General features: G+C 37.2%; 1 protein-coding gene across 3 annotated transcripts in view; it reads right to left on the bottom strand.

Moving 5' to 3' along the window:
• Positions 1-807: 807 nt before the first annotated feature.
• The window catches only part of LOC117987977 (sodium-independent sulfate anion transporter-like), a 56690-nt gene continuing 44781 nt past the window's right edge, over positions 808-12716 (bottom strand). For 2 of the 3 annotated variants that reach the window (XM_034975064.2, XM_069502555.1), the window contains exons 9-12: positions 8979-9124; positions 7949-8221; positions 2734-2878; positions 808-1204 (exon numbers count right to left, since the gene is read on the bottom strand). In XM_034975064.2, the coding sequence (XP_034830955.1) occupies positions 1155-1204; positions 2734-2878; positions 7949-8221; positions 8979-9124 (614 nt within the window). In that variant the 3' untranslated portion in view covers positions 808-1154. Of the gene's footprint in view, positions 1205-2733; positions 2879-7948; positions 8222-8974; positions 9125-12716 lie in introns of those variants that run through there. The other variant, XM_034975065.2, reaches the window with a different exon arrangement.

The raw sequence follows: 12716 nt of genomic DNA, 5'->3' as shown, positions 1-12716 counted from the left end.
ATTACAATTTATAATCTTAATACTTTATTTCTTTATTTTTACATAATATCACAAATCTCTTATTATCTCTATAGGACTCTTATGAAAACCTGGTCGCATACTAGACCCTAACCGCAATTGCCGCAAGATACGCAACGTCATCTTTCAGAGTTGAAAATGTAAATCACGTCATCAGTAGGTACTACCTCATACCTCCTTCAAGTTACTTGAGACTAGCAAAGTTTTATTTGTAATGATTTGGCACTGAAAAAAACCATAAAACAAGAGAAGAAGAATGCTATTTTAACATTATCCTTGTTTTAATACTAGCTAATATCTGATATACACTGCAATGCAATTCGTACGGTCCCTATAATGTACGTTATGGTAATATGCCAGAACCTTCACGGAAGTGTCAACGACTGTACACATTTTCTGTGCAATTTTGACAGATAATTTTCAGTTAATTGACAGACAAACATTTTTATTTTGCTAATTCTGTTTAACGCAGTTCTCTGGGCTGAGCTGATCTCTTTAGTGTTGTCCATTTCACGACATTCTCTGCAGAAAAGGATAGAACTGCTTTTGGCCTGTCATATCCATGTCATAGTTTTGTTCAGATATTCGTGTACAATTGACTTGACACTATTTTAATTGCACTTTTTCTGTGTAAGGCTGCCTGGCCACTGGTGTGGAGACGAGAGGAGTGGAACGGAGCTGTGCAAATATTAACCAATATAATGACTTCAGTAGACAAGGATTTACGGACTAGTTAAAAAAATCATACATTTTAACGCGGAGCGGGGAAGCGGATTTTTCGCGTACTAATTGCCCGCCGCCAGTAGCTCAAATAACTCGTCGCGTGCTCGCGACTCCGCTCTGCATTATTTTCCCACTCCGCTCCGCTACCTAGCTCCGCACCGGTGAACAAACAGCCTAGTAAGAAGTAGGTATAGCTGATGTGTAAAGTGAATTTAAATTTAAAAGAAAATTGCTATCGCGCCCCCTATTTTGCGTTCTGCTAATGTCATTCACATTTTCATTACTTAAAATTGCAGTGCGTATGGCTCTTGCAGTGCAGGCGAATGCAATGTGCGATCAGTTTACATCTCTAATTTATATTGTTGAAAGCGTTTAACTTTCAAGGGCCCTTTTCCCGTTGTGATCCATTTATGCTAAAGTCTCGTATCATTGGAATTCCCCATTTGTGTTGCCGTTGTTATTTCTGAAATAATTAAACTTAAATGAGCGAATATTATAAAGGCTATTAATTTTAGCGAAAGTTATTAAAATAATAAATGGTAATTATAGACGACCTAAATGTTAAAATCCGAACATTAAACGAGTTTAAATATTAGTTACTTTGGCGTTCTTGTTGGTATGAAAATATGGAATAGATTTATGTTTTAGTCTGTGTGTTTATTTAGGTATAATTATTATTATAAGCAATGTAAAGACGTGCGTCTTTCTTGATGACGATTTATTTCTCCTACCTATGCCTTTTTTACGTCTGAGGAGGTACCTATACTTTTTTGTTTGATATGGCCCTATACTTCTTTACGGTTTATATATGTACGAGTATGTACATATGGCACATGGATGCATGTAGTATGTACCTACTATTCAATTCACGTAAAAAACCTACTTTTAATATTTGCATTGTAGACTGATTATTATCAATCTATTTGGTGGTACGACGACAGCTTATCGGTTCGTTCAGTCACCCTTTCATTTCATGGACTGTAGGCATTTCAATCATATACCTACACAGTGGAGCGAGTTTCCGCTGTCGCCCAGCGATCGCTTTACGTGACAAGAACTCTACGCCAGTAGCTTTGGTCCATAACTGCTTGGGTTGCAGCGGCCTAAACCGCATACATTTACATTTTGATAGGAAGTAAACGTGACATGTCCACGCAGACCACTTACAGGGGCCATTTATCAGCCATCACGTGTAAGCCCATTATTGAAAACATCACGGCTTCAACTCGTATAATTAACGAGAAATGTAATATTATTAATTGATTAGTATTTACAATTAGTCACGCTTATCGATAAAGGAAAACGTGTAAAAACAACATCACAGCCAACGTGTTAAAAGTAAAACCTTAGCAAGAACCTTAGCAAGTTCGATTACAGACTACAGTATCTTATAAGCGCTAGGAAATCCTAGAAAATAATATCTAAAGTAGGTACATTTCCACCAATTCCCACGGCAGACATTACAAGCCGAAACGGGAACAGTGCGTCTCCCCGTTATTATATACGAACGGAACGTGGAGGATATAATCGCACCGCCGAGATAGCTTGTGAAACTCTTTTATTTCTTTTGTTTTACAAAAATTTTGCGAACTCGTCTTGAGAATATCCAAAGTGTATACGCAATGAAGTCAAGTATAAAACTTGTATAGAGTTCTATGTAAATAAAATTAGGAGCTAATAAATACAAGGTTTTCTTTGTAAACAACATTTTTTTAAGAAGTAACCCTAAGGGTCTCCCCAGCGCTTTCCTTACAAACGTTTTCATTTGAATATTTAACTCAAGAAAATTATATTTCGATGGTGTCAATAAAATTTTCTTCTATAGACTTGACCAGTTGCAGTTGACCACCTATCTCTATGGACTTGACGCACTATAAAACTAGACGCAATGAAAGCCTTCAGATATTTTGACATTCCCAAAAAAACTTAAAAGCAAGTTATCACAGTGGATATTTCATCGTTTGCTATCAAAAGTTAAATCCATTCACTCACCAACTAGAAAAACCGCTAAATCATCAGTTTCGCAAAACAAAGGGTCTTGTATGATACTTTTCAGCTGCTCCTTGATCAAAGAGTTGGCGTCACACCACACCACGCGGCCACTCTGCGACCACTCTTGCACCAACATCTTCAAGCTCTGGAAAAAACACGTCAAGTTTTGCACATCATTTTTCACTGCCAAGAAATTATCGACTTTGCTTACCTACGTTGAAATAATATATCGAAAATTAATGGACACAACAACTAATAGGACTTTCCATTTTACTCTCGGCGACTATTAGTTGTATCCATTTAATTTTAGATATTACAATTTCAACGTTAATAAAGTTTGGTAGTTAAGAATGCTTTTCTTTGCACCTCACTAGATATATGCCGTCCCTTAATCTTTGATTATACATAGGTAGGTAAGAGTAGGTATGGATACAAGAGTTATAAACCACTCCCGTTCAGTGTGTTGGAAAATATCAAGATAAAAGTTTTCATCGCTATCACATACCTAATAGTTTTTCAGTTTAATTTAACTTTTGGTATGCGTATCATAATAAGCTTTTTGACAATTTTAAATCGTTGGAAGCGACCGAATATAAACCACAGTTGCAAAATAACTTTCCGTTTTCGGTCACTTTATTGCAAACAACCTCTATATTATAGTATTTTAGTTATTGATTTTGATTACTAGACTAGATAATGCCCATGGCTTCGTCTGTATGGATTTAGGCTTATAAAAATCTCTGATGAACTCTTTGGTTTCCGAGACCAAAAGTAGCCCGGAATGCAAACTACCTCTGTGTCGTACCTATGTTTCGTGAAAGCTAGCAGATAGACAGACAAACATACTTCGCATTTATAATAATACTATGCATTATCAAAAATAAATAAGTATTACCTTTAACTTACATGGCAACTTGTCTGCATAGATTTCTTTATTAAATATTCTGTATTCTATGATATTATAGATTTAGTAAGTAGGTGGTGTACCTAAATAGATTTATTTTCATGCAGCTTCAAACTAATACCGAACTTATAAAATTTTCGGTAATATTGTATAAAACCAGGGGATTAATTCATTTATAGGACAATATTAAATCTATGAGCTGTAAAATGGATAGATAATAATTTAAGTGGGCGCTCACATCACTTTGACACTGGTGGTTCGTTACCACAAGTCCTACATCACACCAAAATTTCAGATTACAATGAAACCTCAATAGGGGTTTCCGAAATTGCTTTGGGTTAATAACAAAATGCTTTTTTTTCAATACAATCCATACTATCCATCCATACTAATATTATAAATGCAAAACTGTGTCTGTCTGTCCGTCTGTCTATCTGATAGCCTTTCACGGCCCATCCTTTCAATCGATTTTGACGAAATTTTGTACGGAGATATTAGCTTGCATCCCGGGGAAGGTTATAGGCTTTTTATACCCGAAAATCAAACAGTTCCCACGAGATTTTCAAAATCTAAATCCACGCGGACGAAGTCGCGGGCATCATCTACATAGTTACTGATAAAGTGGACCTACAAGGTAGGTCTTGTGGACCTTTCCATTCCAATAGGTAAAGATGTTGTAGATATGATTTTATGTAAAAATGTAATCAAAAATACACACCACGTAATTTAAGATCTGTGAGTAACCTAAGGTACCACAAGGCAGGGCTTTCACTACAAACGCACTAGTCTGGCTTTCATAGGTGATGCCCGCGACTTCGTCTGCGTGGATTTAGGTTTTTAAAAATACCGTGGGAACTTAGGTAGGAGGTAGCTTGCAACCCGGGGAAGGACATGAAGGAACACAGGAAGGACAGGCTACTTTTTATCCCGGAAAATTTAAAAATTCCCACAGAATTCTTAAGAACATAAATCCACGCGTACGAAGTCGCGGGCATCAGCTAGTGAAGAAATAAACTATGTAATATCTATTGTACTATTTATATTCTTTTCATGAATCCTTTCGTATTCTATTTGTACCAATTCTACTCCCTGTTCAACCTCTCGCACTGCTAAAGGGTCACTGGTAGAGATCTCTTATAGAGATAAGTGCTTCCCTGTCTACTTTTCTTCTCTTTATTGTTTTTTTCTCTTTATTGTAAATGTTTCTGGTACAAATAATTTAAAAAAAAGCAGAACAGTACAGCAGAGAGGTATTTATAGCTTTAAGGTAGACTTCTGTAAGTCGCGTCCGTCACAAGCATCAGTCGAAAGTTTACCTTCAGAAAGGATTTAGAAAAATTTTAACGGAATCCTAAAAAAATCTGAATCCAAGCGGACGAAGTCGTGGGAAAAATATACTGAACCTGAAAACATTTTTGAAATTCGGTTACAAAATGAAAGCAATCGTGCGGTTTTAATAACAGCATGCATATGATTTGACGCGGCGTGCGGTCGCGGCGCCTGTGCCGAACTGATGCTCTCGAATAATTATTGTCTGGATTATTATACACTTTGCTCTTCAGCCGTGAATGTAATAATTATGCTGCTATTAATTTAGTGTTCTAACTAAGTAGGCGTACTGTAGAATAATAATGTCGAAATTAAGCACAAGGGTATTTAAACTGTGTATTGGTGGGATCATTATTAAGAGCCTTTGTACAAGGCGACATTTTCACGCGCAATCTACGCGCGATTAACGCGCTGCAAATTTTTCGATTCTATGCTGAATTGATATCACCGATCACTTTTTTTTTTCAGTGCTCCGTGTCGACGGCAGCCGTAGCAATGAATGTGTGAATAGGTATGGTACATACAGTGAAACGACGACATTGATAGTTGCGGACGAGCCGATTTTAGTATTATTGTCGTAGCACCCGAACAAACCTACTATCAAACAAAATAATAAATCTAACAAAGTTTTTTCTGCAGATCGGTGTGATCTCTCCCCGTCACGTCTCTATGATCCCGCAGGATATCTCTATCTAGACTTCTCCATCGATCGACGGTATGAAGTATATCTTTAGGCTGTGCTTTAAGTAGAAAGACATAAGATAAAAATAATGCTATCTCATTGGTGGGTTTGACACACAACCCCTTGGACGATTTAACCTAAGGACGCGCCTCGCATGATTATTCCCCTCTGTCAATAGTAATGTATTTTTAATCCACTGCGTTTATAAACACTGTTTGCGGAATCGATTTTGTCATTGTCAGAATCGTTTTCGATGTGTGACGACGTCTTACACGCTGGGTGAAAAATGCCTGTTTGTGCCGTTAGTGAGTGCAAGAACAAATCAAACACATCAAATTTACAAAAAGATGGAATTTCATTTCATAAGTAAGTATTTTTGGTGTAATAAACGCTTTCTATAAATTAAATTACATAAATTATTATAATAAAATAACAATCGAGAACTTTACCGATTCAGTAATTGAGTACGTAATAATTCGGTAGAAGCGAGTCACACTTCTCACGAGACTATATTTTGTTTTTTCTAAACAATTGCAACCCTCGATATATACAAATTAGGTTAAAATTTGAATACGCGTGAACAGCATGAAATTACGTAGTAGTAAAAATAACACTAGTCTCGTGGGAAGTTCGGTATACTAAAGACGGAGAGCCAGCGCCCAAAAAACTGTTTGAATTTACTAAGGCTAATTTTTTGCGCATACTGACCAGCTCTGTCCCCATATTCTGCTGACTAACCATTACAACTTTTATTTATATGCAATATACAAGTTATATAACAATTTTCAGCCTTAGTAAATTCATTTTATTACCTCGCAGGTACGACACCTTTGATAGCGCACCTGAGTCACTGTTCTCAGGTTCACTTGACTGACCGCAGTATGTTTGTGTACGCAACCATTCTAATGAACTATAAAAAAATTAGCCTTAGTAAATTCAAACAGTATTTTGGGCCCTGGCTCTCCGTCTATAGTATGCCGCACTCCCCACGAGACTATAGTGTTATTTTTACAAAATTTTTCAGTATTAGATTCAATTGCATAGGACATAAGGTTCGATTTTTAAGAATCATGTGATAGTGATTGCGGTTCGATTATCGATATCGATGAAAACATTTTCTTTATTATTAACGACTAAATTACCGTCTTCAAGTCAAGTAAAGAATAGTTATTATTAATTACCACAATTTTTTCGCTACCTATACTTGTAATAAAACTGGTCGATTTCTGTGATTTCACGTACTTAATACATTTAAAAAAAATTAAAGCAACGCAATTTTAGTGATAGGCGCGAAACGGGGTAGGGTGTCTCTGAACTGGGTAATATGTAGCTAAAAGGTGTACCTTTCTCAAGGATGAGGATCAGGTAATAATTTATCATAATCGTTTTATTTTTACAGATTTCCTAAAGACGCCCACTTTAAAATGAAGTGGGCACAATTGTGCGATCGAAAACGTAGTTGGGAACCTACCCGCACAAGTACTATCTGTTCGGCGCACTTTGATTCGTCCCAATTTGAATGTTTGCCTAATAAACGTCGCAAATTAGTCTCTCATGCCATACCAACATTGCTTTTAGCAGATACCGTAAGTGTTTCCATATTATGTGTTTACATGTAAAATTTGAAACAATTTTTGAGGGTGTCTGACTGTCTGTCTTTTTGTGTTACGCTTTAACAACCTACTATGATGAATAATTAACAGATTTTGATGAAATTAGGCCGTCGGCAACATCTTGTGATAAACATTTTATACTTTGGATATCAATTTGCTCGACAATTTTTTTTCAGGTGTTCAAGTCGGTAGAGAATTATAAATCTCAGGAACCAGGTCCTTCTAGTACTACTCCACCATCAATCAAGCAAGCAAACATCGAACTAACACCAAGGAAAAAAAAAATGAAAATGAAAATTGACAACCAAACGAAAAACTATCGATATATTTTAAAATATCGATACGGTAGCATCGGAAATCACTTTGACTGTCTTACACTCGTAATGTCTTTGTATGTTGATGTATATAACTTATTAGTGTGCGTAAAATGTAGTAGTGTTGAAGATTTAGATATGTGTGTGTTAATAATGACACAAAACTTTGTTGAGCGAGTGTGTCAAGTTGTCTATGTAGTGTTTCCTCGTCCCGCACCAAAAGTGACAGAAATTTTTATTCGTAATATTAGGCGCGTTACAAGTCCATAGGTTAAATCGTCCAAGCACAACCCACGCTACGCATCCTCATAATATCATGCTGGAAAGCTAGTCTGAAAACAATAAATATTTGTACCTATATAAAGAACCTTACCTGTAGAAAAGTGTAGTCCAATCTATGGAGTGCATCACAGTGTATTACTAGTATGTTTGAAGATTTTATATGAGGTAGTGTAGTTGTACCGTTTTGTATAACTCCATCTGGTACGACTGTCAGATTTCCGAATCTCACATCTGTATTGTTCACTGGAACTGTACTTTTCTTAGAATTTTTTAGCAATATTAATTTTATTCGAACTTTTTCGGCGCTTGCGAAGTGTAGTCCTCCTATAGGGTGTATGGCGTAGTGTGGTAAGTGTATACCATCCTGTTAACAAAATTATGCATTACTTTTGGTGATATCATTGACATGTATGTCGCAGGTAAAATCATCATCATCATCATCAACAACCGATAGACGTCCACTGCTGGACATAGGTCTCTTCTAGGGACATCCACACGGCTCCCTATACTCGTCCGATATCGTCCGTCCCCTGTGGGGGTCTTCCAACACTGCGTCTTCTGGTGCGAAGTCGCCATTCCAGCACCTTGGGATCCCAACGTCTATCGGTTTTACGCACTATGTGCCCTGCCCACTTCCACTTCAGTAGGTAAAATGGTCAGCTTAAAAAAATATTCTACTTACTAACCGACTTCAAAAAAGGAGGAAGTTCTCAATTCGTCGGAATCTTTGTTTTTTTAACTTACCTCATCGCAAACAAAGTTGAATAAGAAACTGTATACTTATTATGTCTATAACGCAGGTAGAGTTTTAGAATTACCGGTAAAATGTTGACGGTGAATAAAACGTCGTGACGAAACCTGCATAATGTTCTCAAAAGTGTGTGATGTCTGCCAATCCGCACTTGGCCAGCGTGGTAGTCTATGACCGAACCCTTCTCATTTTGAGAGGAGGCTCGTGTTCAAAATAAAATAAAAATAAAAATCTTTTTTATTCGAATAAACTTTTAGAAGTACTTTTGAATAGTCGGATGCATCTACCACTGGTTCGGAATGCCTTTCCTACCGAGAATAACCAGCAAGTTCAGTAGTGATGGGTTGGGTTTTTGATGATACCTACTTACGTCAACAAATGCAACATCCAAGGGTGGTCTGGAGTGATAGTACAGAAGCAACAGCACGTCGATCGCGACTCCGCAACCCAGTCCTATCTCGATGCCCAGCACGAGGCAGCATACGAATGTTCCCACCAACGGAATTAAATCCAATCCTGTTGAATGTTTAAACACATATTTACTTCATTAACTTATATACCTACTAGATGACGCTCGCAACTTCGTCCACGTGGATTAAGGTTTTAAAAAACGGGAACTCTTTGATTTTCCGGAATGAAAAGTAGTCATGTCCCCAGGATATAAGCTATCTCTGTACCAAATTTCATTAAAATCGGTTGAACTTTTGGTCCATGAAATGCTATCAGACAGACAAACAGACACACATTCACATTTATAATATTAGTGTGGATATGGATTAAGGTTTTTTTTACAAAAATAGCGAGCAAACGAGCAGACAGGTCACCTATAATAATTGATTACCGCCGCCCATGAATATTTGCAGCACCAACGGAACCAATACGTTGCTGGCTTTTCAGGAATTTGTTGATGCGCCCCTTGAATAGCCACATGTTGAATTTTAGTGGGAACACTGCCGTAGGGAGTTGGCTCCACCGCTTGCATGTGCGTGGGAAAAAAGATCTGGCACCACGGGTGGTCAAAGTGCACCAGGCAGACAGATAAAGTGAGGGTGAAAATATATGGGTATGGTGGCGTGCGTTACGACTGTTGTTTAGAAAATCTTCTTCGCTGGTCTAGACTAGAGACTAGCTTATTCAGCTACAAATCATACGGGCCCGGGTTAGTGAACGTTTCCAGAAGCGAAACGGAGACGTGTTCTATAGACCAATCAGGTTCTTATTGTATGACTTGATATTTTTAATCATATCAACTATCATTTCTCAATAATCTGACTGTAGGTATTGGTCTGAAAGAAAAGTCCCATGTCGGGCCAAAAGTTATTGGGATTTTATGTCAAAAAATTCTTAATAGCATCCTGAAATTAGAAAATTTGCGCCACGTGCCTCGGAGAACACGTAAAGCCTTTGATTCCATCCCATAGTACTATAAGTAGTTTTAGATGGTTTTGTCCTTAGCGTGAATAGAAATGGAATGATGTATTGAACTAAAATAAGTCCTGTATGAAAAATAAAAACCAACAAAAAGTTGAAATAAAATTTCCCACAAATGGCCAAATAACTCAAAGCCAATATTGGTCTATGGAAAATAACGCCCCGCGCGGCCAAAAGGTTTCGCTTCAGAACCAAAATCGTATTGAATACAGGAAAAGCTTACAAAGGGCTATGATTGGGCCCCATAGAAACCGGCGTACGAAACTGTTTGATACAAACATTGATATACAACTAAATCTAAGATACTCATGGACATTAGACAGTCTTGCGTGAATGTTCTTAGTGTAAAAAATATTTTTTAAGTACGGAAAGTTTTGGACGTATTTCTGATTTGATAACAACTTCCTAAACATTTCATTTCATTCCATTTATTTATTTGCATAGATTGAGGTGCAATAGATGTTATGCTTATGGGTACAGTGTACAACTAGGCATAAGTACCTACATAAATGTAATAGGGAAAAAATCTGACGCTATGAACTTACTAGGTGTATAAAATATTTTTATAACAGCCTCATCTGATGACAGCTCATTGGACGAGGCCAGCTCATTTTTTGTGCAAAGGATCAGTCTGGCTATCCAACGTGAAAATGCAGCCAGTATCGTTGGCACCATTCCACGCGGGGATTATTTGCACAGTTATTTTAGATAAGGTTATTTAGTTGAGTGGTTATATTTTGGAAACATTCTATTTTTATTTTTCCGCGAAAATAAAAAGTTGCCCTTGTAAATTATACTCGTATCTCTGGTCTTCATATATCAATGGCTGCGAACCGTCACTCGCTGAACGAAGTTATCTCCTCAAATCAGCGGGTAAATAGACTTTGTTCCTACGTTGTGTCCCTACTGTCGTCCCTAATTTGAATCTCAAGACGTTTTAAAGGTTTGGATAAATACAAAGCGCTACGACGCGACATGTGATGATAATGTATATAACGCGGCTCCTAAAAGCTGTAATACATTGAAATGTATGCAGGCGTTCACACTACCAAGTGCAGCAAACAAACCACGCAGCTGTTGTTGACATTACCATCTGTAGTGTGATGCTATCACAACAATCTATAAGTACATTATAACGTAACAGAAATCATATATAAAATATAGCAACTGTATTGAACACAGAACATCGTGTAGTATCATCGATTTTGAGCGACTCACTCACCCTAATATTATGTATATGTAAGCACAAAAGTAATTCGAAAGAATGTATCTCTAGTCTAAAGTCACGTGAAGACTATAACGCTGTGAAGACTACTTTTACAATAACGCGCAATAGTCGGTCACTAGTCACTACCTATCTGTGCGACGACAATCTCAGGCTTCTTTAACAATCTTACTAATTATTAGAATTTCTGTGTTATTCAATACAGAAACTTGTATTGCAAATCATCTTCCACACTATTAGACACAGCTTGAAGACTAAAACTATAAAAATAATGAAATCATATTATGTGATTGCGATTATTGCTGTTGGAGCGCTTTGTGTGGCCAAACCTTAAAAGCCGCTAAAGTAGCTAATTTTGTAACGAATTTGTCTTTTATCGTGAATCCCGATTCTCTTCGCTATATCCATTTAAAGTAAGTAACGAAATGTCTTCCTCTTAATGAGGTAGTTTGCAAATTCTAGTTAAATCGAAGTTAATTTTACTAAGTAGTAAATTATGAAGGCATTCAGAGTAAAAATAAACAAATGCGTCGTTTCTATGGCTTCTAGCTTATCGACTTTGCTTGGATGGAATTTCAAGGACAAACTAGAGGTGCGAGAGTTCTTGTCAACTGTGAGCACAGTCAGCGATTAACTATAGGTACCTCTTTTATTGACACAGAATCATCATCGATTGTACGTTTCGTGAGCGACAAAATAGACGATAGCTATTCGCTTCCTCGTTGGCAGTGGGAGAAAATATGTTTTGGTAGGCTAGGTACTATATTATAGTGACAACCTACATGCAAAATCTCAACTAGCTAGATCTATAGACCCAGCGCAGCGGTTGGAGCTGTAGGTGCGTTGATATTATGACAGAATACTCTCTCCATTTTTTCTCATAATGGGAACTTTTTTATTTACTTATGGAGTTTACGTAGTTCTAGGCAGGTATTTATTTATCTAGAAAATAATAAGTACTATTTATTACCTATCTCAACGTAATTTCTTAAAATGTTTTACACTAAGTATAGTCTAAGAAAGCATCAAGCATTAGGAATCAGAATAAGTCAGGTGAAACTATTAAAGAGAGTGCTCTAGTACATAATAATGAATTATTTATTTGGAGGCTCTAAATATAAGGGCGGATATGGCATGTGGCGGTGATGACTGCCGGAAGGGGTGAGAGGATATATCCGTATACACTTTGACCGTTTAGAAATTTCCAAATACTTAGCATTTTTTTAAATTACTGCCCTAAAGCAATGGTAAGGTCAAATTTGGAGCACGCTTGCCTCTAAAGATGCCTACTTACTCTTGCCTTGAAGGTTATACGTCTCATAAAACACGGGCGTCGGAAGTGTGGCGTTCCAAACCTTAGCAGTTTATTCAGAAACATTGAGCAAAGTCGTTTCGTGGTAGTAGATCGGATGTCAACCACATAAGGAAGCCAACGCTCGTGGTTTTTCGCTG

Source organism: Maniola hyperantus, chromosome 13 (genome assembly GCF_902806685.2).
Source record: "Maniola hyperantus chromosome 13, iAphHyp1.2, whole genome shotgun sequence".
Classification (NCBI taxonomy): Eukaryota; Metazoa; Arthropoda; class Insecta; order Lepidoptera; family Nymphalidae; genus Maniola; species Maniola hyperantus.
The sequence above is the reverse complement of the archived record's forward strand: the minus strand, read 5'-3'. Positions and strand labels throughout refer to the sequence as shown.